Source organism: Barbus barbus, assembly GCF_936440315.1.
Source record: "Barbus barbus genome assembly, chromosome: 20".
NCBI classification, from domain to species: domain Eukaryota; kingdom Metazoa; phylum Chordata; class Actinopteri; order Cypriniformes; family Cyprinidae; genus Barbus; species Barbus barbus.
Window position 1 is genome coordinate 19,671,277 of NC_136748.1, and position 27,215 is coordinate 19,698,491.

Here is a 27,215-nt window from a genome sequence, read left to right on the forward strand (position 1 = left end):
AAAAGAATATTGTGGTCGATAGTGTCAAACACAGCTCTAAGATCCAGTAGTACTAATAGAGAGATGCAACCACGATCAGATGATAAAAGCAGGTCGTTTGTAACTCTAATGAGAGCAGTCTCAGTACTATGATATGGTTTGTCTCATGACCCTACATTACCTGGGAAGCACATAAACATCGATATGTACATCATGCACGTGCAAAACAATTATTATTCACAACTATGAAATCAGAGGAAAATTGCACTACAAAGACCTGCACAAGCACAGCTGGGCTGAACGTCGTTCATTTGTATTTTTTTTTTCTTTCTCTTCATCTCTCCTTATTCCTCCTCCTCACATGGTCGGTTTTCACTCCTCCATTTTGTCTTCACCACATGCACACTTTCAACACTATCAAAACCGTGATTCATCATTGCAAGTATCCACCCCGTTCACATCCTCTCATTCAGTGCCAACAAAGACATAGGCTTGTTCCCAATTCCTCACCCTTCCCCTCACTCCTTTTACGCAAAATTAGATAAGGGTACAAGGCCACGCGTTGCAATTGGGAAATTCAATTACCCTTCTGTTACATAAAGCATTTGTTCAGTAATTCAAACGAATAGTCATTTGGTGTCATTAGGCATCTGGCACAGTTTTACTGACATGGTAATGGAGAGTCTTTATCATGTGAATGGCACATATTAATGGTTTGTGACAGGGTGATACACACAAGAACAAAAGAAGGTTGACAAGTGGGATGAAAAATTAAAAATCACAATAACCCATAAACTTTTACTTTGTGCTATATTTTGTGTGTGTGTGTGCATTTTTATAGCTTGAAAAGAAGAAAGTGGTTGGGGGAAACAACAGTTTTGCATTTAAATACAGGGCAGCATAAGCACAATGTAAACGAATAACCGTGGATTAAACGTACAGCTTGTGTCAGAAATGTGCAGTAGTGATTTCTCAACTTCCATTCTAACTTGAGCAGCAAAAATTAGTTAATTCTTCCATACATGAGCTTATGAAAACTGTTCATCTCAACTTGCCATTAAAAGCGGCACTAGTGTTAGTTCATTTCCAGGATAATATATTATGTGCCATATTTGCTAAAAAGTAAAGAGAATTTAACTAATACATAATAGATATTGTAGATGAAAAGTGCATCAGATTAAAAGAAAAAAAAAAATTATGAGTTGATAAAAAAAAAAAAAAAAAAAAAGAAGATACAAAACACAGAATAAAAACACATTTCCCTCCAGATTATTTCACAATTCTAGAGCGAAGACGTTTCTTGATAAGGTGTTCACTTTCTTTCTTCTCTGGATTCCGGCCAATGATCTACAAGAAAGGTCAAATGTCAACTGTTACTAAGAACGTTAATGTCATTTTAGGTTGAAGTTCATTGTACACATTGACAGCGTAAAGTACACTACTTTTCAAAGGTTGTGTGTCAGTAAGAGTTTTTTTCTTTTTAGAAATGAATTCTTATATTTAATAAGGATGCATTAAATTGATCAAGAGTGAGTGTGAGACTGTTTTGAATAAATGCTGTTCTTTTGAGCTTTTATTTATCAAAGAATCCTAAAGAAAAAAAAAGATCAGTTATTACAAAAAAAATCAAAACTGTGTTCAATATTGATAAGAAGAAGAAATGTTTCTGAAGCACCAAATCCAACACATCAGAATGATTTCTTAAGGATCATGTGAACTGAAGACTGGAGTAATGGCTGCTGAAAATTCAGCTTTGCCATCACGAGAATAAATGATATTTTTAAATATATTAAAATAGAAAATACTTATTTTGAATTGTAAAATTTCACATTATTGCTGATTTACTGTATTTGCAATCAAATAAATGCAGCCTTGGTGACCATATAGGACTTCTTTCAAAAACACAAGAAAAATTTTACAGACCACAAAATTTGGAACACTAGTGTAAGTTTACCAGTACAGTACCTGATGGGCTGGTATGTCCATTGGGGAGGAGATCTCTGGTCTGTCGTGTTTTCGTTTGTCACGTTTGGATTTGAGTTTTAGAGACATCGCCCCACCATCAGGGGACTTTCCGCTCATCAATCCCATGATCCTCTTTGCTGAAACAAAGAAAGCATGTAATAGTCAGACAAATAAGATGGCCGAGTCTAGCAAAAGGGTAATAATTATAGAATGTTTTTTCCAGACCTTTACTTCCAAGAAAGGTAGGAGAGCCCTGAAGAAAGTCTCCAATCTTCTGTATGGTTTTGTCTTTTTTTCCTTTTTGGTTTGAATCCTGGGCATTAGAGGGCAGAGAAGAATGAGAACAGTGTTCATCACTCACTGCTATGATCAGTATTCACGACTCTCTCATTCACACTCTTTGAGTGTGTGTGCGATGCAGTGACTATGAGCCACTTTCTCTTAATTTCTACCTTATTCCATCTCTTAATTAATCTAAACAAGAATTTCAGTATCAAACTGTGAGATCGATTTCCTTATGAAGACATTTTTTCTTTTTTTTGATAAATTTACTTAGTGCTTGAGTATTAGAATGTGGTTACTCACCTCTTCCTGATGAGGCGTTAGGCGAGGAGTCATTCTACTCCTTGTATTCCTGATGTTCTCACTTTCCACCCCACCCTGAGGAATGACAAAAGTGCAAGAGTAAACATATTTCAGAGTTCGGAAGGCTAACATTAATGTTTTGGTTTCTTTTAGGCCTGTTTCACACATTGAGTGTCTGCAAACAGAGCAAAGCAAAAGCTACAACAACAGGTTTGTATTGTGCTTTCACACGAATAGTGTTCCTGATTTGTAACCGACCTACAACTCTGTGCAGAAAACGAAGTGATTCCTGGCTTACAAGATTGAAAATGTATCTAAACAAAGCCTATTATTTTATATTATAAAATGGTTATTGGAAGTGGGCCATAAAAAACAAACAATTTACATGAAATATATCTATTGTTCAAATGTTTGGGGTCAGATAAAAAAAAAAAAAAAAAAAAGAAATTACTTTTATTCAGCAGAGAAGCATTAAACTGTCAAAAAGTGACAGTAAAGACATTTATAATGTTACCAATGTTTGTAAATAAATGCTGTTGTTTCTATGACCCTGAAAAACTTCTCGCGATTTCCAAATGTTTTCAACATCTATAATAAAAATAAATGTTTTTTGAGCATCAATTCAGCATATTAGAATGATTTCTGAAGATCATGTGACACAGAAGACTGGAGTAAGGGCTGCTGAAATTAATCACATGAATAAATTACATTTTACATGCAGCCTTTGTGAGCCTAGAGACTAAAAAAAAAAAAATCTTACCAATCCCAAACTTTTGAATGGTAACAAGTCTACATTGGACCTAAACTCCAAAGTGTAGCTATAAATTGCTTAAATTGTCTGAATTCAGTCAGATTTACTGAACAAAAGGTTTGTATGTGCCAATCGCAGCATGTAAATAAGAGTTTAGCATGAATGCTGTAACCACATAATATGGCATGTGCAGTTCACACAATGCAGACAGTGAAACAGGCCTTCGTAGAATCTGAATGCTTGGCTGTGATTGGTCAGATAAGATGTGATGGATGTTATGATGATCAACTAGACAAGGAAAAGAACAGTTACCCAGACGCAGTGGTTAACAGTCCCTCTGCTTATATTCTGACCAACAAGCAAACGTAGAATTGCTAATTATATGTTAAATGCATATGGAGAAACACTGACAGCACTGCATGTCTGAGTCTCTGATTTGAATCTTTAATCCTAACAAAACACAAATTGGTTTCAGGTCAGCTGGAAACAGTGCCCTGAGGATTAGTTGACAGATCTAGTGCCAAGAGAGTGCAGTGCATTAAATCATTAATAAGACAACAGAACATCTGCCATATCCCTCTCAATCTCTCTCTACACACACATATAAATAAACAAATAATACATGAAAAAAAAAAATCACATCTGCAGAATAAATAAATGATTCAGTCTGAAAGCGTTCTTAGTCTCTCCAGTGACTCATCATTTTCAGTTTCTTCTTGTCTCTCTCACACCAACCTCTCTGCGTTTTCACTCCATCACACCCTTACTGTCGCTATCTCTCTCTCTCTCTCTAGACAACAAGATCACACCTGTGACATTGCATGTGACAGCCAATGTCATGCTCGTAACCCCCGCCAGTCTAAACAGGGCGGATCTCTGTCTGTCACATCTGTCACCTGCTGTTTCTAGTGTTGGGAGGTGAGATACTATACCACTCTCTGACTTGCAAGCTCACATTAAAGCAAGACTAATGCCCTGACTTCCAGGAACCTGCCAAGTCATTCACCATTCAATCGTATCTGAGGGAAACGCGTGAGAGATCAAGAATGATGGCTTGTTCTACAGTCAGGTGCTGGTGTTTTCCTGCCATGAAATGGGAAAGTGTAATTACAATAATTCAAAGGTGTTGAGGGTGAAGGTATTGCACGATCACAATGATTTCCTCCCAATTAAATGTGAAAAGTCATGATCTTGAGGATCTGAAGAGTGAATGATGAATTATGGGTCTATTTTAAATTCTACAGAGCATTATCTCCCAAAGCCTTTGTCGGTTATGCATCATGTAGATACAAATGCCATGGACTGCTCTTACATGAAATATCAACCTAATGGATCTGCAAAACCATATAGCAAAACCCAATCCATTTACACACCCACCTTGATAGAAAGGTTTTTATTTCTTTGATGCATCAAAGGCTTGTGGGATAATGACTCATAAGCTGCATTTCCACCATCAGTACCTCTAACCAAATGGCCTGGATGAAATGGTCACAAAAACTTCATTAGGGACTTTAAAGGGTTAATAAGGCTACTGGTAGGATTTCATTTCTGTATTTTAAACTTCGATTAAAGAGGTGTAAGCTAGGTCACGTTTTGCTTTTAGTAAATGAGTCTGGAAGCTAAAACAGATCCTATAAAGTCAACATGAAACAGCATAGGCAAACTTTACTTTCGTAATGGGACAAATTTCAGAGTAAAAAAGAATATTCAATGAGAATGAAGTAGATTTTACACATAAGGAATAAACTGGATTGTAAATAAGTGGGTGATTACATCTCAGAATAGAGCCAGACCTAATTTCAGTTAGCAATGGACTGTAAAGGACTTCCTGTCTGAAAGCTGCATCCACTTTTTGAGGAGAGCATCTTGATGTATCCCAATGGTAACACTCTTTCACATCTATTGTTATTTATTATTGCTGTGATCTTTATTACACGAACTGGAATCAGCACTACCACTAAGAATAGATAAAAACAATGACTATATACACTACCATTCAAAAGTTTGGGCTCAGTAAGAAATTGATACTTCTATTCCGCAATGATGCATTACATCATCCTTTACAAGAAATGTTTTTTCCCCCTCCAAATAAATGTTGTTCTTCTGAACTTCCTATTCGTTAGCGAATCACAGTTTCCACAAAAATCAGCACAACTGTTTTAAAAAGAAATGTTTCTGAAGGATCATGTGACACTGATATGAAGACTGGAGAAATTGCTGCTGAATATTCAGCTTTGCCATCAAAGGAAAACTTACATTTAAACTATATACAAACAGAAAAAAAAAAAAATAGCTTTAATTTGACCTAATTTCTAAATGATTCCTAAACGACTCGTACAAAGCAGTTCAAAGAATCAGTTTCTCTAAACCCCTCCTTTCTGTGAGCCATCGCTGCTGTGATTGGTCAGATGGCACAGTCCTTTTGCGATTGGTCTACCGCATACAGCGCAAATGTGTTACTTCGTGACGTACAGCCGTAACAGACTAAGATTCCAAATCCTAGCGACCCGTTTAGGCGATTGTGAGCCGACTCTTTTTTTGATAGACAATAAGTTTATATATCGTGCACTTTCGGCTTCACAACTTTGCAGAAAGTTTATGTTCACATACTGCTACATGACACACTGCATGAAAGGTAATATTCGAAAAGGCATAATAGGGGCACTTTAATGGAACACCTCCATCATACAGACTTGCCCAAATTGATTTAGTGTGAAGAAAAAATATTTAGAGAGGGCCAAAATAAACAATAAAGTTATTTCACAATTTATGGATTTATACATCCAATATCCAGCTCAGTGGGATAACCTGAGGAAATTAACGTGACCCTGAGTGTCTGAGAGTCCAGACCATTAGGAGTCCTGAAGGTGGAAGAGCTGTGGTAGGATTAAACAGGAAGAGGGTACCTGAGCACTGGGTTCAGAGAAAGCTTTCTTTTTCACCACGCTGCTCCTGCCTCCTTTCCTCTTCAAGTGAGCAGAAGCGCCATTAAAAATAGTTTGTTCCATTCAATTACAAAAGTCTCCAACAATTAGCAGCTACAAAGCATGGGGAAGCGTGACACTGTTGAGAATAGAGAATAGCAAGACCTACCCAGACTAGAGAGTCTTAAGTGCATAGCTACCCTTATAAAGTGTAATTTAATAAAATGTTAACACCCTGTTTAGTCGGCATTTATGGTAGATTTGAATTTGTGCATCTGTAATCCCTTTGTCTGAACAATTCAATTAAACTTCCATAAACAGCCTTTAGAAATCTATAAACCTACTGTGTATTTTATAATTATTGTTATTGCTCTCAAAACAAGTGTCCGCAAGTTTTTTTGTTGTCTGGAGAAGAGTGTGAGAGGTTAGGCCAAGACACGCTCAACCACACGCACACATATAAATATATTCTCACACACAGAACTACATGCTTAATAGGACTGCCATTTTGCTGCCCATGCACAATGAACACTGATCGTTAAGCGTAAGTGAGGAAAATTAGAGCCTTGTTAATGCCTAATTAGGACAATTAAAGGGCTGCTGGCTGTGCAAATTAGGTCAGCAGCAGATGGTCTGCTGGTTTTATGAAGAATATCAATAATAACTGTATAATAATCAACTGAAGGGGAGGAAAAGTACTGAAAACTGTGTGATAAATCTGAACAAGTCAAATTCCCATGATTCTAAATCTAGTCAATTTCCCATAATTCTAAGGCTAAACATTGAAAAGATTAGACATACAGCTCAAGCACAAGATGATTGAAGGTCATTCCAGTCACAGTACTCCATTCTAATTTGTGTGAATTGAAAACCATTTTCTAAACCCCCTCCATCCATTTCATTTCTCACCTTCTCCATCTCTCCGCTCTTCCTTTTACGTGTGGGTCGGGAGATTTTTACAGTAACGGCAGAGTCTTCACCCTGCCGCTTAAGAGCGAACCGATCCGGCTGCAGAGGGCTGAAGGAAATTTCCAGCTCGGGCCGCGGAAACCTGGAACGTCTGCCTGTTTCCGTGGAGATCTCTGATGAATCTAGCACCAGCGGACAGCTACCGGATGAACTCTGTGATATAAAGATCATTATTATTAACTTGATTATCATAATCAATGGGCTGAGAAATGTGCGCACATATTCAGAAAGTAGATGCTTTTAATCAAAAATCAGCAAATGCATCAAAAGCAACAAATTCATTTAATGAGACAAGAGGTGACACAACTGTAAAATACTAGAGATTAGATATTAGAAATCCTACTGACCCCAACATTTTAAACAGTAAACATGTCAGATCGGTATGGATCTCGGTTTTGACATCACGGTTCGGTATGGTTTTGTTACAGCAGGGGGGAAAAACTAAATTTATTTATTTTTTGTTAAACAGTGGTATTGTGAACAAATGACTATTTCTTTAAATAAATTAAATTATATATAGGGATAAAAATCAACCTCAGCTTCTGCTCTAAACTAACTATAGGGAGCTCTTTTACATTACTATAAGGTTACAATTAACAACAGAGCCCAAACTATATTTAATTAATATTTCTTTTGAAATATAATTAACACTCAAAACAAAAAACATTGTATATAAACATGTAAATAGTTTTTAAATTAACTTCTAAATGATAAAATTTCTATTTGTTGTTGAAATATATTCATTTACACAGTGGCTGTCAAATCTTATTACATAACATGCATTTAACATACATTAAATAATTAATACATCACTAATACAAAGTTTCAGGCATTGTTCAGAGTAATGCTGCATAAATCATAAATAAATGAACGGCCTTATATGGCCAATTTCCGACTAGGAAACTCGTATTTACGATAATTCTGATAGCACGTGAATGCAGCATAAGTACTAGGTAGACAGGGAGAGGTTAAGGAAAGAAAACAAAGGTTGTTTTTTTTTTCCCACTAAAAAAAACTAAGAGGTAAAGTAAAATATGAGTATACAGTCTAATATTTCGCGAAATGCTCTTCTCTGCACTTAATTTCTTCTGGAAACTAACCAGCGGTGGACACTAATGACTTGCCTGAGCTAAATTAAATGCTACGTGACATTGTCTACAAGCTATTTTGTTGATGTCTTTCCACGGTTGAAACACTGATTGAGCGATTACGTGAGGCATGAGTTGTTCATTCAAGTTTATTTCACATTAAAACTAGTAGTAAAGAGGAAGAGATGATAACGCCCTCTCTGTGTGGCCGTTTGATCTGTCGTGCAACATCTGAGAGAGTGAAAATGGCATTATTGTTTGAAGTTTCTGAAAAAATTGACAATTTCAAAGATGACACTTCTTATCAAAAGTAACATATAAAACTGGAAGTTTCCAATTAAGTTTCACTCATTCAGTGGTTAAAACAATGCTGTGTTTGTTTGGGACACATGCATACCAAACCGTAAGACCCATACCGAAATTGTTTAGTACGAATACGTGTACCGTTACTAGTTTTTACACATTTTTCACATACTAATACATATATAATTAATCAGTTTTAAATTACTGCGGTCTAAACAAACATTAATCTAATAGGAATGAAAATGAATTAACGGTGAACGATAATATATTAATAATAATCTAAATCATTAATTCATTATACCATTAGTGTCAGCATAACAACTTTCCCTTGTGGTGTTTATCTATTGTTAAAAACTAAGAGAGATGATGAATATGCACTTGTGTGTTGCATCTACTGCTGCACAAAACTAAATGCCATCTAAAAGAATACAAGTTAAAAGCAAGCAACAGAAAGTGATTGACAATTTTACAATTAAATGATAAATAAGATGCATTTTTGTTTTACCTGACTGGTGACAGATCCTCTGGCTCTGCTTGTGTGTTTAAGTGTACTGGTGTTCAGAGGCTTCGTGTCAGATAATTCTGCTTCCATTGTCTAGCACAGCAATTCAGAGACAGTCAATCAACATTCCTCACTCAACATCTAATCAGAAACTCAATTTAATAAACAGCTACAGTATGTCTAATAAACAACACATCACCTCAGGTTGGTACAAATAAATACTAAGAACTGCCTGAATGAATGCATGTGTACAAAGCAGGCAGTGTTGGGAATTCTTTGGAAAGCATCCTGATGTACAAACAAGTGAAAATAAATAAAGGGTTATTCTACCGAATATAACAGAATCTATATAAAAGCTCTACTCATATGACTCGCAGTTTCTCCTAGTAGACAGAGAACTCAGCTCAGGTATGTATGTATATATATATATATATATATATATATATATATATATATATATATAGTGATATAAAATGAGGTATATATATATATATATATATATATATATATATATAAATAACCGTTTGAAGGACAAGGTCACTCAGCAGTGTGTTTAGTACAAATGCCAAAATGCTTTTTGAGAACATTCAGAGTAAAGTCACTTCAAATTACAATCTTGGGCTTTTGACAGCGATTATATTTGTCATACGCGGACTCTAATGAATCATCCAAGGTAACGGATGAATGGCAGTAATAAAACACCTGGGTAGATGAGTTTTTGTGAAGGCTGCTGTCTATAATGCTGACACGGAGGTGTTCCTTTAGTTTCTGGATCTCTGCCTCCTTTGCAGCCAGCTCTGCCTGCAGTGTCTCGGTCCTGTTGTCCTCAGTGACCTCCTGAGACAGGGACAAAATGTTAAAACAACACTTCATGTAGGGTAAAATTGATGAAGAAATGAACTGTAGAACAACACAGCAAACAATCTGGTGGTAATACAGCTATTTAATGTGCATGGTTTAAAAATAATGTATATTTTCAGAAGCAAGGCTATTGTTGACAATAGGGACCTGTGTGTATACATGACACATACATGTCTTATAGTCACATAAGCTACATTACTAGGTCTCCATAATTATATTTTTTGGCTGGAGAGTGGTCCCAGTCAGCTTTAGTTCAGCTAAAAACAATTTCTGAATTGTATGTCATTTTTATTAGATTTGTTTGCTTCAAAAGAGCTGTATGGCTCTTTGAAGTTCTGCTAATTTGACACTAATGCAGTAAACAAATCAGGACTAAATTAACCCTTACAATGTCTGTCAACCAATCAGAATGAAGTATTCAGTGCCACTGAACAATGACGACACTGCTATCACACTTTCCAAAATGCACCTGTACTGCCACAATGAATTACCGCAAGAATTACCGAACAACATATGAATTAATAATGCTTTTATCTCAAATAATTTTACAGTAATGTTCTTTTAAAAAATACATGCTGAACAGATACATGAAAGATGTTTTATTGCAATGTACATAACATTAAAATAAAATATTTCCATAAAAATGTGTATATTACAATAAATGTTATCATCAACCAAAATTTGTAAGAACATAGTGACATTCTTTGCTTATTGCCCACCCCATTATGTGCAATGATTGGCTGATGCATCTACTGGTTTCAATTAGGTTTGAAATCTGATTACCTGATCTTGATTTAATGGTCAAGAAACATTTCTTATTATGATCAATGGTTGTATGAATGTTGAAAATGGTTGTCCTACTTAATATTTTTGTGGTAAGTGGAAACTGTGATACTTTTTTCAGGATGCTTTGATAAGTAGAAAATTCAAAAGAACAGCATTTATTTGACAATTTTTAAATGGCTTTACTGTCACTTGATCAATTAAAATGTTATTTTCTAGTAGGTAGTGTAGCATGAGTTTGTAACAGACACTAGACTGACCTCTGGTGCCTGGGAGGTGTTTCTGGACTGTAGGATCTTGATCTGTTGGTCTTTCTCTGCATTGGACATGATAAGCTTTTTCAGCTGAACCTCCAGAGCAGAGACGAGTGCATCTCTCTCTTTTCTCCAGCTTTCCATCTCTTCCTCACGAGCAGCAAGACGTGCGGCAAGAGACTCCTAATTGACACAAATCAACAGTCATTCTCTCTTAAACTAAAAATATATTTAGTGTCTGAACACACACTGCTATTTACCATTTCGGCCTGTTGGCGAGCATGCCGTTCTCGATCATCAGCGTATCGCCTCATGTCCTGGTTCCTTCTCTCCTCAGCCTCTTTAGCCTGACCAATCAGAACCAACTTCTCCTCCATCCACTTCTTGCGCTCTGCCTGGTGCTTTTCATTTACCAGCTACAAACATGAACCCCGAAGAACCAAACAAAGACAATGAGCACACATTTCTCTTACAGCTGAAGAGAAAAAATTTTTTTTAGACATCAGACCTTTAAGCTCTCCTGAGCCTGAGTGGTCTGTTGTCTGGCCTGTAAAACGTCATCAGAGCTTGATCTGGAATCTCTCCTGTTCTTCTGTTCAGGTTGCAATTCTCTCAACTTCATCAATTCTGGAAATAAATAGAGTGAGGTTATAAATTATTTAAATATAAAGACTTTTCATTTTAATGGTTTTAAAGCCAAAAAGATGTTCATGCGTAAAATTCTGTACTTATTTTTGGTCACTAAGAAATAAGTACATATGTGCCTATAATCATATGAACTCCTTCGTACAGATTTTTTTCCTTTTAAAGAACAAGAGAGCAAATCACTCCAGAGAACATAAAGTGAATAAAGCAAAATGGGGACATACCAAATGTTTTTTTTTTTTATTAAACTTGTTACATACCGTAGTTTGTATTTATTTTTTCAATTTATGTTATGTTAGACAGCAAAACCCTGCAATACTTTCATCAAATATATATATATATATATATATATATATATATATATATATATAAAATGTATGATATTACTATTAAATGCTTTACAGTACATTAAAGTATTATGAATGCAATATTCTCCATGTGATCTTGTACCCTGAGTGAGCTCATTTATCTGAGCCTCTCTGTTGTCCAGCTCCAGGTCCAGCTCTGTCTGTGTTTCCTCCTGTTCTGTCAGAGCCAAACGCATGTCTTCAATAACATGATCGCGCTCTTGCAAATCTATGGAAACCATCAACAAACATTAACATGCTTTACTGTTTATTGCCACGCATTTAATTAAACACTTGACAATAAATAAAAGACACCCCTTACTGCACACACTTGTGCAGACACAGGCAATTAAACAACATATATCCTACCATTACATGCTTTCTGATAGAGCAGCAGATTCTTATCTGATTTCGATTCAGAAGATCGTTCCTGTTTTAGAACAAAGAGAAAGTAATTAGTTCACATGACAGTGTCAATTAATGTTTCTCTCTTTGTGGTTTTAGTTATTCATTGCTAGGCGGTGATTACAGCTTTCAGCTGGTTGATGGTGCGGTCCCTGTTGGCGATCTCATTTTGGAGCTGTGCTTTAGTCTTTTCTACATCACTGAGCTTCATTCGTAGAGATTTCTCAGCGTCCCGCATGGAGGAGATCTAAGTCATAAGGAGTTGTAGCACAAGCCAATGGCAGTCAGATTCAATATAAACTTGGGACACATTTTGGCCCAGACGGTAAAGACGTTTGAAACACAGTGAGTTCTCACCTCTTTCTGGACCTGCTGAATCTGTTTCTTTGAGTCACAGAGTTTTTCCCGAAGATCAGATGAATCATCTTCCCTTCTGTGCAGATCAACAGCCATACTGTTCAACTTACACTCGCTCGTTTTAATCTCCTCCTTTAACCTGAGTGATGAAAAGTCACATGCACATAGAATGAATACCAAAAAAACTAAAAGAAACAATAAATCTGAGGCAAAAGCATTGATAAATGGGGTCCGATTAATTGGGCAGTATTTGGGCAAATTTGAGGTTATCTGCATCATTAAACCATGTCTGCTTGGTCAATCAAGAGAAGTGTTTATCTTTACCTTTTGTCATTTCCAAATTGATCTTTTTTCAGTGATGTTTGAGTACGTGTAAAATTAGTTTTCTTTTCACTTCAGCAAATATGCATTTCATTTGCTATTACTGGATTGTGCTAAAGCCTTAAAGACATGACCATTATTCTGACAAAATGCACTACACACAATCTCAATTACAAATATACTTGCCTTTTAGTGCTTATTCAGTAAGAAGAGACAATAAAAAGCCTTCCAGGCTGCTAAAATAAATCAATGTCCTTCTGTGTGAGATAATCATTGATCCAACAAAAGCAGCAATCTTGTGCAATATCTTTGACAAATAAAGCAAGAAAATTCATTAGAGGGAAAAAGTAATAACATTTCTCAAGCAGTTTGATGCTTTCAAGAAAATCATCAATGCTTATAGAAAAGCTGCTAATACTCAAGTTCACACCAAAAACAAGCTTTGTTTTATAAAGAATCAACATTAAACAGCCATTCACTTCTAAACAAAAGGATTGAGCACAAGTGAATTGACTAAACACAAAATGATAATTATAAATTTTTCCATTTCACAGTCAAATTAATGTTTTTGTGGAAACCAGGTTTCTTTGTTAAATACATCAAAAGAAAAGCATTTACTTGAACTCACTTTTGATCATTTTAATGGATCCTTGCTGAATAAAAGTACTCATTTATTTCAACCACTGAATGGTAGTGTATTAAAAATACATATGAAAAAAGAAAAATAGTGAATGTGCTTGACACGCTACAAAAATAAACAGATTTTGTATGGTGGTTTAATGTAACTTGTGTTTTAGGACACAGCATTGTAATTGTAAGAGGAACATAACTGACCGGTCGATCTCTTCTTGTCTCTTCTGCAGCTCTGCATCTTTCTGAGCGATGGCCTCCTCTGCCACAGCCAGCAGCTCTCTCCTCCTCTCTACCTCCCTCCTGCGTGCTTCCTGCACAGCTTGCGTCTCCTCCTCCTCCAGACGCTCCTGCGCTTCCTTCAGCTTCTTCTGCAGCACTAAGAGCTGAGCCTCCTTTGACGCTAGGGCGTTCTCCCTCTGTGCCAGTTCAGCTTCCTTTTCAGACATTGTGATGTTTATTTTGCTATGGGTCTCCCTGTTTTTAGATCCAAGAGAGTTAGGGTTCGTCAGCCCCACCTCCCTATCTCCAAGCACCTCCTCTTTAGACAGATGCACTGTGTTTCTCTCTTCCTTCTCTTTCTCAAGGCATCTGACCTTCTCCTCTAGTTCAGCTTTGACCCCACGAAGGGTTGTCACCTCAGCCTGCAGGTCAGAGTTGACTTTTTTGAGGTCATCATAGTCAGCTAATGTGTTTCTGGAGGTTTCTGCTTCCCATTGCAGTAGTGTAATTTCCTGTTTAAGAGTCAAGATGTGTTTGTTCTTCTCTCCCATTTCGTGATCTTGCTTAACCATTTGTAATTTGGAAGCAGCCAGTTCTTGAGAAGAACCTTTTAAATGTTCTGTAGTGTTACTATAATTGGACACAACTTCTACCTTCAAATTGCTGCAATCCACTGCTGTTACCATTGATTTAGTTTCCAAGGATGTCTGATGTAGCTTCTCTTGCAGAATATGTTCCTGTGAAACACTTTCTTCCAATTTAAACTTCAGATCCTGAATGCAAACTTTTAATGAGTGGCATTCCTGCTCCAGATCTGTGATCTGCTTGTCTTTTTGTTTGGATTCAGCAAGGCAACATTCCAGCTGACCTTTGACCTCAAGAAGGGCGGAGTCTTGACATCCATTATCTGGAACATCATCTTGGACTTTTGAGTCCTCCAGGGGACCTATAAAGAATGGAGAACTTTAGAAAGACTTAACATATTTATATATATAAATTTTTATATTAATGATCTGCCAGTGTGACATGCAATATTTGTGTGTGTTTAATATAAATTGATTTAATTTAAAAATTGTTTCATGATTTAAATTAGTTTGGTACAACCAGGCATTTCAAAATTATTGCTACTGTCCTGGCAACAAAGCAAGTAATTAATTTAATCTAAAATGCACTAGTCTTTACTTGCACATTGGGCATAGAATTAATTTTCAATTTGATTTCATTCTGAAGATGAAAGAGGGGAATCACTCAGCCTGAAAGCCTCCTATTCATACTCAGGAAGCACCTCATGTGTGTGGGATGCTTTAACACTAAAACAACATTCCTGTTACTCTTTTTTTCAATATATAAAAGTCAAGCATCCTTTTTTATTGGTATTTACCCCCCTTTTATAATTTATAGTGCTTTTTATTTTGTGCAGCGTTCTCCATGTGTAAAATAAATACACTTCTTTATTCAGTTGCGTTCATAAAAACAGTACACTTCACAGAAGTACTTTGAAATACAGGTCTTATGCACTGTGGTAACTTTTTCTAAAACATATTTATAACGATCATTTCTTTATGTTTGAGAGCCTTTTTAGACCGTGAAGGTATCGTCGTCCTTTGGCCCGATTCTCTCGGCCAGCTCTGGTTGTGACAAAAGCTGGGAGGCACTTTTCAGCACCTGGGGCGGAGTCTGTACCTTTCTTGAGAGGGGGCTGTCCATCAAGCCCCTCCCCTTCCTGACGCCGCTTTCTGGTTTCAGGCCGCTGCTCTGAGCAGGTACAATTGCATTTAAGATGGATGATCTCCTTTTTGATGGAGTCAATTAGAGCTCTCTGGAAATCCGCAAAAAAAAAAAAAAAAAAAAAGACATGGTAAATAAAAACGTTGAGACCAAATCTTTGAATGGCAGTGTACATCCAATTATTATGGACATTTGAAAACAAATCTCTAGATGTTCATACTCACATCCTGAGCTGTTTTTTCAACATGTTGGTCAAGAGCTGTCTGGAGTTTAAAAACCATCTCATCCTTTTGTCTGCACATTTCACTCAGCTCCCATTCCCTTTGCTTGTGGCTCTCCAGAGCCTACAATCAGAAGAACAAGCCACAACTTCAACTTAGGGGTGGGCGATATGGAAAAAAAAAAACATATCACAATTTTTTTTTTTATTAGAAATATCATGATTCTATGTCATGTTGGTTTTACTATTTTGGTTTTACAAGTTGTCTGAGCATCACAGCCAAACTAGAAAGACAAAGCCTTTCAAGGTAACAAAAAACAAAAAAAAGACATGGCAGATATTTAGGCCAAAGTGGGCAAAGATAAAAATTTGTCATTATTTTATCTTTCTTATTAAAAAATAAGAACAAAGTTACACATAAAACAAACAGTGCATAAATGCTATTTTGAAGAAGGTGGAAAACCAATCAGTTGCTGGTCCACAGTGACTTCCATAGGATTTTTCTTTCCTGCTATCAAAGTCAATGTGTACCAGCAACTGTTTGGTTAACCTCATTCTTCAAAATATCTTATGTTGGGTTCAGCACAATAAATTAATAGAGGTTTGGGACAACATGTGAGTGAGTAAATTTTAGGGTGAACTATCCTTTTAATGACAGTCGACAGCATGTTTAGTGTCCTGTCCCTTTAAGACCTGCACGCATCTAATAGACAGGCAAGCATCTGTTTCTCTCTTAACTATTTACTTTCATTTTAGAGATAACCAACTGAGTCTGTATGTAAACCTTGCGTGTTTTGACAGTATTAGCGCAAAAGATAATTTAGTTAAGTAATCAGGCGCTGTTAGACAGGTATTTTAGCAGGGACGTGCACAGGAATTTTGAGGGGCAGTTGCTCTGACCTGAAAAAAGGGCACCCCCCCAAAAAAAAAAACAACTCACGGGCTATATGAAGGACTGAGAATAACAGGGTCTTTATTAAAATATATATACACAAAGAAGTAAAACACTGAAATACAGCACTCAATCACCTTAACTACTACTAATAATAACACAGAAAAACATGACTTGAGTCATGAAAATCCCTACATCAATTATGTTAACAACTTTACAGCACTTGTTGTGAATTTCAATGACACTGTAGTAGGGTCACTTTGTGAAAATCTATATCTAAATGGTTAATTATAGATCTAGTAAGACAGAAACTCACCTGTTCCCCACTCATATTGGTCTGAAAAGGTAAAGAGGTGTTTCAGGTCTCGGGAGACTAGCATAAATTGACCGACAGCGCCATCTGCTGTTTTGTAAAAGAAATTTGCTCACATGTGAGAAAATCTGCCCGCTCACGTGTGAGAAAATCAGCCTGTCGCATTTGTGACAAAATCAAGCCAAGTTTCCTCATAAAAAGGCAAATGAGTTTCACAGTTGTAACACACAATACATATATTTGTCCACACCTCTGCATTTTCTCTCAAATAGAGTTTTGTATTTGAAAATCACTTTGCGTTTGTTTGAAAGTTGAGTTTTTCTTTGCAAAGCAGATTGTGTTTATTTGCAAAACACTGGATTCGTTTGATAAATATCGGCACAAAAATCGCTCCATATGAGACACCTCACCCGACAACCGCGACAATCTCGCGCCCGCTCATGCAGGCTCAGCTCAGGTGCCCGTCACGTGCAGCGCTGCAGCAGCCACGTAAACAGAGTTTGCCCTTCCCCTACTGACTTTCACTTTCGGTGCCCGAATAGAAGTGAATGAGGCTTTTCGATTTTTTTTTTATTATTATTATTATTAATCTAGGCCTACGTGAAAATCTGCATCCATTGTACGATGTTGTTTTTTTTTTCCTCGGAAGGGCAACGTGAGTCGAAAAGGGCATATGGGCAGTTGCCAGGGCAACCTGAGCAACCCCCCTGTGCACGTCCCTGCATTTTAGTGCGCATGCTTCAGGTGTTTGCGCTCAGAAAAAGCGCACATCAGACCAGCGCGCGAATTAAACATTTAACCAGCAAGGCTTGTGTGCAAATAATGTACTTTTGCGATCGATCGCGAATAAGTGCAGTGTCCTGTCAGAGTAACTCTACTGCTGTATGTCGTGTTGTACAGTATATAGAGACGGAGACCAGAACTGTATTTAACAATGTGCGCTGTAGCACGATACTACGATATTTCTTCAAAAGCAGATCGTGGAGACATTTTTATCGTCCACGATCAAAAATCGTCATATCGCACACCTCTACTTCAACTACATTTTTACAGTTTCTAAAGAGAAAAAATGTGGAGCTTGCCTATGTAGAAATGCTGCGAGTCTGGTCCTCATACTAAGTGTTAAAATGGCAGAAGCCTGTTACAGTGGCTGTTTTACCTTCTTCACCTCCTCCAGTTCATCTGACAGTCTGCCCTGGGTTTCCAGCTCTGTGAGGGAGTATGGGGCTTGGTGTTAGATCAAGTGATTAGGAAGCCTGCTACGGTGGCGTGTGAACACTAAGCAAGTGTATGTGGTTATAGTCCTATTGCAAAAGCATTGGTGTCTCATAATACAGGGTTCCCACACTTTCTGGCCAAATAATTTCCATGAGTTTTCCATGGAAATGCTTTGGTCTCACAAAAAGCAATTTCTATCTGAAGAAATACTAAAATAACTGAAAAAAAAAAAAAAAAAATAGAGATACTGGAAAAGTACTAATTAAATTTTTCCAGAATAGGGGGAACCCTAACAGCAAAAAAAAAAAAAAAGAGAAAAGAAATAACATTCAAGGGAGAAGGGAAGCACAAAACATTTCTGTGCAAGGGCATATTTGCTGTGGGTCTGCTTATCTGCAGTCGATCGTTTCTCACCCTGTGTCTTGAGTGACAGCTGATTCTGAGTTTCACTGAGCAGTTCTGAAAGTTCAGTGACCTTTTTCTCAAGGTCTAGCAGCGTCACAGAGACTTTACGGTCAGAGGTCACCAAGCAGGACTGGGCAGCCTGGACATCCTGTCTGATTCCAGCCAGGTCACTGCTCATAGAGTCAAGAATGATGTCTAGAGAGACATGGTTCTCTTCCTACACACACACACACAAATTCACCACTACAATTGAGCATTAACAAAAACATAAGATCACCTTTTAAAGAAAGCTTTTAGTAAGTATAGTACAACCTGAATATCTAGCATATCTGTACCTCTGATTTGGTTGCAGCTGAATTAATGCTGTCATCCTCCACAGCTGTTTTTCCCACCAGGTTTTTAAGAATCTCCAGTCTCCGTTCACAACGTTCCTCTATCAGTTCCCGCTCTCTAGATATGCGCTCACTAAAATAGAAGGAAAAAAAGAAAGCAGTTTGGGTCATCATATAGCATGACCTGTAATTAGCTTTTAATTACACACAATTGAAAACAGGGCCTGTGATCTCTGACCTGTAATCTTCCTGCATCTGTGAAATCAGCTCTGAGAATTCTTTTGTAACTTCATCTCGAACACGTGCCTCGAGAGCTAAGTGTTTGGCTTTCTCCTTCCTCAACTGCTGCTGAATCTCCTCTATAAACTGCAGCTGGGCCTTTACATACAAGTACAAAACAGCCATGCTGACGCAAAAACCTCAGTGTTATGCAAACTTAAAAACATACAGCAACAATATAAAAAAATATTTATAAACGCATCAATATTTGTCTGTCCTAAGTGAATGAAAAAAAAACATTAAAACAGTTAAAATGTCTTGTGTGACACTTAAAGCTGGCTGATTAGGAAAAAAACTAAAATGACTATAGATGTGACTTATGGTGTAAGATGCCAGATCTCACCTCATAAACCCCCCTATCGAGCAGCACAGTCTCTTTCCCCTCTTCCTCAGCATCCAGAATGGTGTCCTCCATTTCACTTTCCTCTTCATCCTCCTCAGTGTCAGAATCTTCCTGGACATCCTCAAGGCTCGGGTCCCATCGTACCAGCGAGCTGCGCCGCATTTCCCGACGATCAACGTTGTTGATAATGAAGGACACCTCTCTGGCACTCCTTTTCACCACCACTGGAACACTCTTAGTGGTGAGAACCACCACCTGAAAAACACAAAACCATCCATAACACAGCTCCGAAAAAAAAACAAAAAACATTTAGCATTATAGCAAAAAAAAAAATAATAATAAAAAAAAAAAATTTCAGCAGTTTGAGCAATGTCAAGAAACCTATGACGGGAAAACAATTAAATGGTCGAAAAATGTAGGAAAATATAAACTGTCATCAATTACTCACACTCATGTTGTGCCTAAACCCATAAGAATTTCATTCATCTTTGAAATACAAATAAACTTTTTTTTAGTGAAACCTGACACATTTCGGTCCCTCCATTGAAAGTCCATCTCACTGAAACTTTGATGCTTAAAGTTCATAAACGCATTGTTAAAATAACCAATCAGAATTGAGAAGTTGAATCTAATTCTTCTAAAGATATATATTGTATATAATACATAGATTTAGGATTTTATTCACATGCAAACATTGATCAACACAAATTAAACCATGGATTGAAACAAGGATTTCATTTGGATTTATTTTACAATCTTTTTATTAAGTTTTTGAAGCATCACAGTTTTGGTGGAATAGATAAGAGCAGAGATGCAAACACATCATGGGTGAAAAGGGTAACAAAGACACGCAACCCCCCTTCAAATTGTCAATGGATTATGTAGAGATTCTAGAGAAACAGAACAAAGCTCTTATAGCGCAACTGACCGAGCTTACTCGCGTGAAAACTCCTGATAAATCAATGACTAACAACACAATCAATCTCTTATTTACACCGCGTATACGTTTTGTCTCTCTCTGATTATATTAGATAAATCTGCAAGCGTCTAGAACTCTGTAAACTTACGACAACAAAAAATTAGTTCAGAGGGGATTCTTCTGATGAACCTACATTGCTTTCAACAGAGATGCCTGTGATTGGCTACAATACTCAACGCTGCAAAAACATGTAAATAAACGTGGTTTTGTAATTAGAAACCAGAGCACACAAACACACAGGAGCGTTTAAAAGTGGTTGACTACAAGCGGGTACAGATATAAATTGATACTAATGGTACTGTAAAAAGAGCCCCCCCCCCCAAAAAAAAACCTTTCTCATTGGATCTACACAAATCTTGTAGGTGACCTATTTTGATCTCAAAAGGGTGAGTTTTCACCAAAAGGTGAGGTGTTTGCATCCATGTAAGAGACAGAAATCCCTCAGCTTTCTTTAAAAATATCTCAGGTTACACTAAATATACAAAGATGAATGGCATGAGGCTGAGTAATTGATGATAATTTTAATTTTTGAGTGATCTTACCCTGAGATGCAGCCATATTAGGAAACTACACACCTTTTGAGCTACAGCAGAGAATTTGAGCACGTTGAGCGTCTCATCATACATGGAGGCGCACTGGTTAATGTTTACAATCATACAGGCTTTACCCCGGCCAGTAAAGTATCCCTGCAGATAGTGAGTGAGTTTACTCTCTCTGAATGGAACGTGCTGTCTGAAAGGACAAAATAAGAGTATTTAAAGGACAAAGAAAAGGGGGAAAAAATATAAAAAAATAAAAATAAATTGTATACCTGGCCTGGTGGTTATTTCTCAGTGCATTGATGCATTTTCCCAGGCTGAGTAGAGAGGTGTTGATGTTTCCTGCCTCTTTCAGCCTTTCACCTTTATTTTGTGTTTTAGCACATCGCTCCGATCCGGCCAGATCACACAGTGCCAGTCTTGAACCAGAGTACATACTTTTACAAACCATTCTGAAACACATCGCAACCTTTAGAGAACTCAGATAAGGATACACAGACTCACTCGCTAACTGACTCCACTCTGGGTATTCCCACATCTTCCACCTTCAGAATCCGGACAGAGAAAATACTGTGGCTAAAAATCAGCCAAAGAAGACATGAAGTCAGAATTACATATGCATACAACAACCACTGTGTTAAAAAGGATAAACAGCAGGAAGTTAGAGAATTTGTATAGTGTACCTCCTGCTGGAGAGCAGGTTGAGTTTAGTGCTGGAGATGCTCTGGTTCCTTTTGCCCAGTTTCATCACTTTTAAGGCTTCATCAGCACTGCTCACCTGCACCCATCTCAGATCTAGAAAACAAAAACCGTTATGAGCAAAGACACAATCTGATTCAGCACCTTAAATGAACTGACTGAATCACTCTTAACACATGGAAATGCTATCATTGCTACATTTTTTCTTGTTGCTCTAGCACCAGCACCTGGCCAGTTTTAGCTATTACACATTTTCCCAAGAAAAAAAACCCAGAAGTCACTTCAGTAATTACAAATGAAATATAATTGCTCTTTGGAATGATTTAATGAAGAAATATTGCAGTGTAATCTCACTCCTCCAGCTCAAACAGCATATTGTTCTAGCAACACCAAGGTCATCATGGGTTTGATTCTCAGGGAATGCCTGAACCGATAAAATATATAACTTGAATGCAATCAAGCCACACTGGATAAAATCATCTGTCAAATGCATAAAAGAGAAATGCATATATAAATGCAGCCTTACGACATGCATTATTTTTGTTGTTACATGCAAAACTTTAAAACATCAGGGTTCAGCTTTTGCTTCGATGAGCCATCAGGTTCATCGTACACATTGTAACAATTTAATGATAGAATAAATAGCCAATTACATAAATAGATGCTCGTTTACCTTTGATGAATGCGTTTCCTTTGACATCCTGACAAAGACGGAGGTTGGTTCTCCGTGAAGCATTGTTTGAATGCTGTTCTAGCAAATCGTGGATGTTCTCATTGTAGATCTCACAGAATGAGACCCAAATAGAAAACTTGGTGTGTGTGTCCATATCCACAGCTAAGCTCCTCTCATTCACTGCAGAGCTTACATCACTTAGAGTGGAACCATCTAACAGGCAACCAGAAAGTTATGGGTCAGCCAGACAAACAATATATAAACAGACTGCCAAGCACAAGATGTAAATAAAACAAACAATAATAAAAAAAAGAAAATCTCTTTACCTTCAAGATCAGACTTCGAGCTATGGCAAGATGTACTCTTCTGTGCATCAGTCTAAAGAGAAGACAAAAACTAAAGATTGAGTCAAATGAAACTGCCCTGAAAAGTTGTTCAACTCACTATGACATGCACAGTTCACAAAAATTAAGTACTTGTAATTTTAAAATACTCGTAATAATCAGACTACAATTACATTTTTAATGGCTTACATGATTACATATTTAGCAATAATTTACTGATTCTCCCTAATTCCTTTTTCATCTTTTAAACTTTCCTTTCTAAAATAGCCTACCACATATATACATTCAGAAAGTCGTACAGCTTTGTGGACATTCACACAGAGATCAGTTATTAGTCAGGTCGCTACACTGCATTTGACTGCTGCATTTCAGGTTTAAGAAGTGTTTCAACATTGCATCTACTACTGATGAACACATTCATTTTTATTTGAATTACAGTTGGTTATTTTACCATGTATTTTTATTTGACGTACCCCTGAGATTTTAAAATAAATATTTTAATAATAAAGCATCACATTTGCATGTTAATGGTTCTCTGACTTTGATTAAGGTCTCATGACATGTAGGTAAACAAATATTAATTTTTTTTAGTAGGCGTTTTATTGATTCATTTAATTTAAGTTTTATTTTAACATTTTTATGATTTAATTAATTATTAGCTTTTTATTAAACTCATAAACCCCCTGCAGTTCCTTCACAAACCCAGTCTGGGAAACCTTGACGTAATAACATATGGTACATATTATCCTATTTAAATCAAATGTAAAAAAAAAAAACAAGATATAGTTCAAAAGTAAACTAAAAGTAGTCCGATTGGATTACCTTAAATGTGTAATGTATTGGATTATGTTACTAACTACAATTTTTGTCATATAATTTGGAATCAGTAACTGACTACAATTTGTAAGCAACCCATCTCTGGACATACAGTACCTCTTTAAAAAGCTTTAACAGGTTGCGTTTGGAAACTGCTTCCTCATTTTGCTGATCTTTGGTGAGCCGGATGAAATCCCGGCACCTCTGGGGTTTTAGGCACATCTGGGTGAAGATGTGACCATCCAGACTACTGAAGATCATGTTGAGGGAACGAGGCAAGATGCCTAAATCAGTATCCGGACCTAATACATCAAAACACCATCAGAACATAATTCTTGAATTTGAATATTGTACAAAAGCAAATCACTGTTAAAGTCAGCACAGCATGGAAATTCAAGCTTTGTATTGTGTAAATGCATCTTAATTATGCATTATCTTATTATGAATGATTTGTTTATGCATGCTGTGTTCATAAATTTTTTGACCTTGTAAGTATTAATCAAAATGTCACCACACACACACACACTCAGATCTGCCTCCATTCAATTGACAACCAATGGATAGAACCCCTGGAGAAAATGGATAGACCTTCTTGCCCTTCTTTTCATTTTTGATGCGGAACAAATGATCCATCTCTACTTCTGAATTAACACAGACTCTTTTACATGTTTGGTCTGATTGAAACTGACCTTAATTTACTGACCCTACTACACATTCCTGGCATTTATTGTGTTCTTCTTCAGAGAAAAAAAAAAGTTTGTAATCTTTCATTGAAATATAACAACTTTTTGCCTCGGAAACAACTTTTGTTTCTTGCTCAAATTAAAATGGATTGTGGAGCATTAACACGTTGACTTTTAAGCTCCATTGACAACATTTGTGGCATTATGCCAGCTACAAAAGAAAATAATTCAGTCTATTAATACAATAAGAAAAACAAAATATACAAACCTAAAAAAGTGAAGGTCTTCCCAGCATTAGTGATACCATATGTAAAGACCAGAGAGTTTTGTCCTTCAAGCACATCCCTCACAAGACCCTTCACTGTGCCATCAAACATCTCCTCCTGTGTAGTGTCTGGACCATAAACCTAAAAATACCACAATGTTAATATCACTTTGTGAATAATCTGTCATACAAATCCAAGTTATGTGCATGACTCGAGACAGAGCACAACATTTGACCTCGAACAGTAGAAAAATTAGCCAAAAAAAAGACAAATTTGAAGATTCTTCAGAATGGTTAAATAGGGGAAACTACTGGCTCGCGTAATCAGTCACAATCTAGACGGTTTGTGCTGATGGGTCTGCTTGCCTGTGAAAACCGGAAACGTTGAGCTGTAACTGGCACTGATTTATCACTGAGTCTGGCAGAAAGAGATGATTGTGGAGCTTTGAGGAGCACAGTCTCTGGAGGCTGAATGGCTACACAGTCCTTCAAAAACACAGAGAGAAGGCACAGACTAATCATTTTACTTGGAGGCAATATTTGAAACAGATTTTCAGGGGCATTTTCTCTTTAAAATATTTTTCCTAACCCTATAAAAAAATTGTACACGAGGGTCTGCATTTTAGGGTGCTTCAATATGTGCAGTACCCCTGAACCATTTATTCCTTATTTTCACCTGTGATTCTTCATTCTCAATCTCAGCTGATGAAAATGGTCTTATCCTAAGATACACCTTCAAATGTTCCTTCTCCAGGTCAGACGGGTCCTTCAAAAGAAACATCAAGGCTCAAAACATTTCTGTTGGTCATTTTATTAATCACAATGTAAAAATCACACTTAATCCTGTAGTATTGTTCATGGCCAGCTTACCTGGAAATCTGAACACTCGCTGAAATCTGAGGACAGATTTCTTCTTAAATCTTCCACAGCTATCATCTCCGGTCTTGCCGTATCATCCTTTAGTCCTGACTCCATCATAATACTCTAAAAAACATATGAGAAGACATAACAGAGCAGGGTGAAATAACAGCCTCTGAGAATAACTATGACAACCCTTTAATCACATCTGATGGTAATAACACAGGTCCTATTTATTTTAGCATTTTGTCAATTGTATGATCTTATGTTCAGTTTAACAGACAATTACACAATTTTACATATTTTATAAGTCAATCTGACAAACACAAAAATTACATTAACACCCACCCGAACTGACAAACGTACAATAAGAACAGGACAGCAAAACACGCTCATTACAACAACATAACTTGATTGACTTACAGGGCTGGGAGTGGATAATGTGTGTTATATTGTTTTTAACTCCGCTGCTGTGTTTTTTAGTGTTGCTTCATCTCCCAAACTGTCGCGCGTACTTATTTTCAAATTCCACCAATCGGATAAGCGGGAGCAACCGCAAAGGCTGCTGGGAGCGAGTGCTCGTGCACGTGAGGTGGACTGTAGTTTTTTTGACTCGCAACCAGAGACTGTCTTGCATCTTTTTTGGCATTGTGTTCATACAAGAAAACTTTTGCAAGACATTTGCCAGTTCATTGTAAATTTCATACACAATGATGTTTTGTTTGGAATTTTCCCTTTTGAGAAGCAATATGGAAATATTTACATTCTCTGCCATTTAATTATTTTGCTTGCAAAATATGAAAGTTTATGAAAGTTACCCCGAACTTTTCTTACTTTCAAGAAGATATTAAAATTTATATTAAATCTTTATCTACCTCCTGTAACAAAAAGGCAATTAAAACTTTAAATGTATGCTCACTTTTTGGTGTTTTTGTATAATTTGTATTTGATCATTTAAGTTTTGAGGGAAGAGTATGTTGCTATGTGATCTGTTTATCTATTTTATTTGTCCTTTTTTCTCATTTATTTATCTCCTTTATTTATTTGTTTACTTTTTTCTTCACTCTTTCTCTTCTGATTTATAATTGCTATTGTTTGGCCATCCTTGAACCCCTGGCTCTTTTCCTTGGCATATGTTCTGTTACATTTGTATTTCTGAGCAAATATATTAAAAAAATAAAATAAAAAAAAAGGTGGACTGCGCATTTCTCATAACCAGATTGCTGCTTGTTTGTACTATGGTTTATAGTTGTTTGGTGTGCGTTTTCGATTTGTTATTTAATTTCTTAAGTTGTGTTGTTTTAAGCATAATTTGTGTAATTCGTAGAAATACGTTTTTTCAATTATGCACATTCAAAATACAAGAAACAAGAATAGGCAATATAATAACAATAACAACATACAAATATTCCTACATTGAAATACCAAACAAAAGTGCATTGCAATTTCAGCAAGTAATAAAGGATAATAAGCGAACAAGAAGATAGAAATGTACCCAAATAGAATAAGAAAAAAACAGAAGAGTATGTGCAAAACATTAAGAAGGAATGTCAAAGATGATAGAGCTATTCTTGTCTAGATAGCTTTCTTTTTAATAGACAATGAGGCCTAAATACAAATTCAGCTCTTGCTTGGAGACATTAAAGAGGCATTTACAGTTTGTGTTTATATAAAGAATGTAAAACTAAACAATAAACTAATTTAAGTTTATAGGTTCACTGTCCATATTTTTTGTCAT

The 27,215-nt window shown here is 36.6% G+C and overlaps 1 protein-coding gene across 1 annotated transcript; it reads right to left on the reverse strand.

Annotated features, from left to right (window-relative positions):
• Nucleotides 1-25,990, reverse strand: LOC306885893 (kinesin-like protein KIF20B). Its single transcript, XM_079442698.1, has 34 exons — nucleotides 25,901-25,990; nucleotides 25,490-25,603; nucleotides 25,296-25,385; nucleotides 24,986-25,105; nucleotides 24,623-24,761; nucleotides 23,789-23,973; nucleotides 22,838-22,889; nucleotides 22,512-22,724; nucleotides 21,823-21,934; nucleotides 21,644-21,715; nucleotides 21,412-21,558; nucleotides 21,176-21,332; nucleotides 19,622-19,876; nucleotides 19,238-19,377; nucleotides 19,003-19,132; nucleotides 18,677-18,884; nucleotides 18,204-18,253; nucleotides 15,844-15,963; nucleotides 15,575-15,710; nucleotides 13,874-14,837; nucleotides 12,719-12,857; nucleotides 12,486-12,608; nucleotides 12,326-12,386; nucleotides 12,060-12,185; nucleotides 11,473-11,591; nucleotides 11,225-11,380; nucleotides 10,971-11,147; nucleotides 9,769-9,903; nucleotides 9,070-9,159; nucleotides 7,114-7,326; nucleotides 2,530-2,604; nucleotides 2,170-2,257; nucleotides 1,945-2,081; nucleotides 1-1,326 (listed from the first exon to the last, which is right to left on the reverse strand). Exons 2-34 carry the CDS (start codon nucleotides 25,595-25,597, stop codon nucleotides 1,249-1,251), a joined length of 5,115 nt encoding a protein of 1,704 aa, XP_079298824.1. The 5' UTR covers nucleotides 25,598-25,603; nucleotides 25,901-25,990; the 3' UTR covers nucleotides 1-1,248.
• Nucleotides 25,991-27,215: the final 1,225 nt, after the last annotated feature.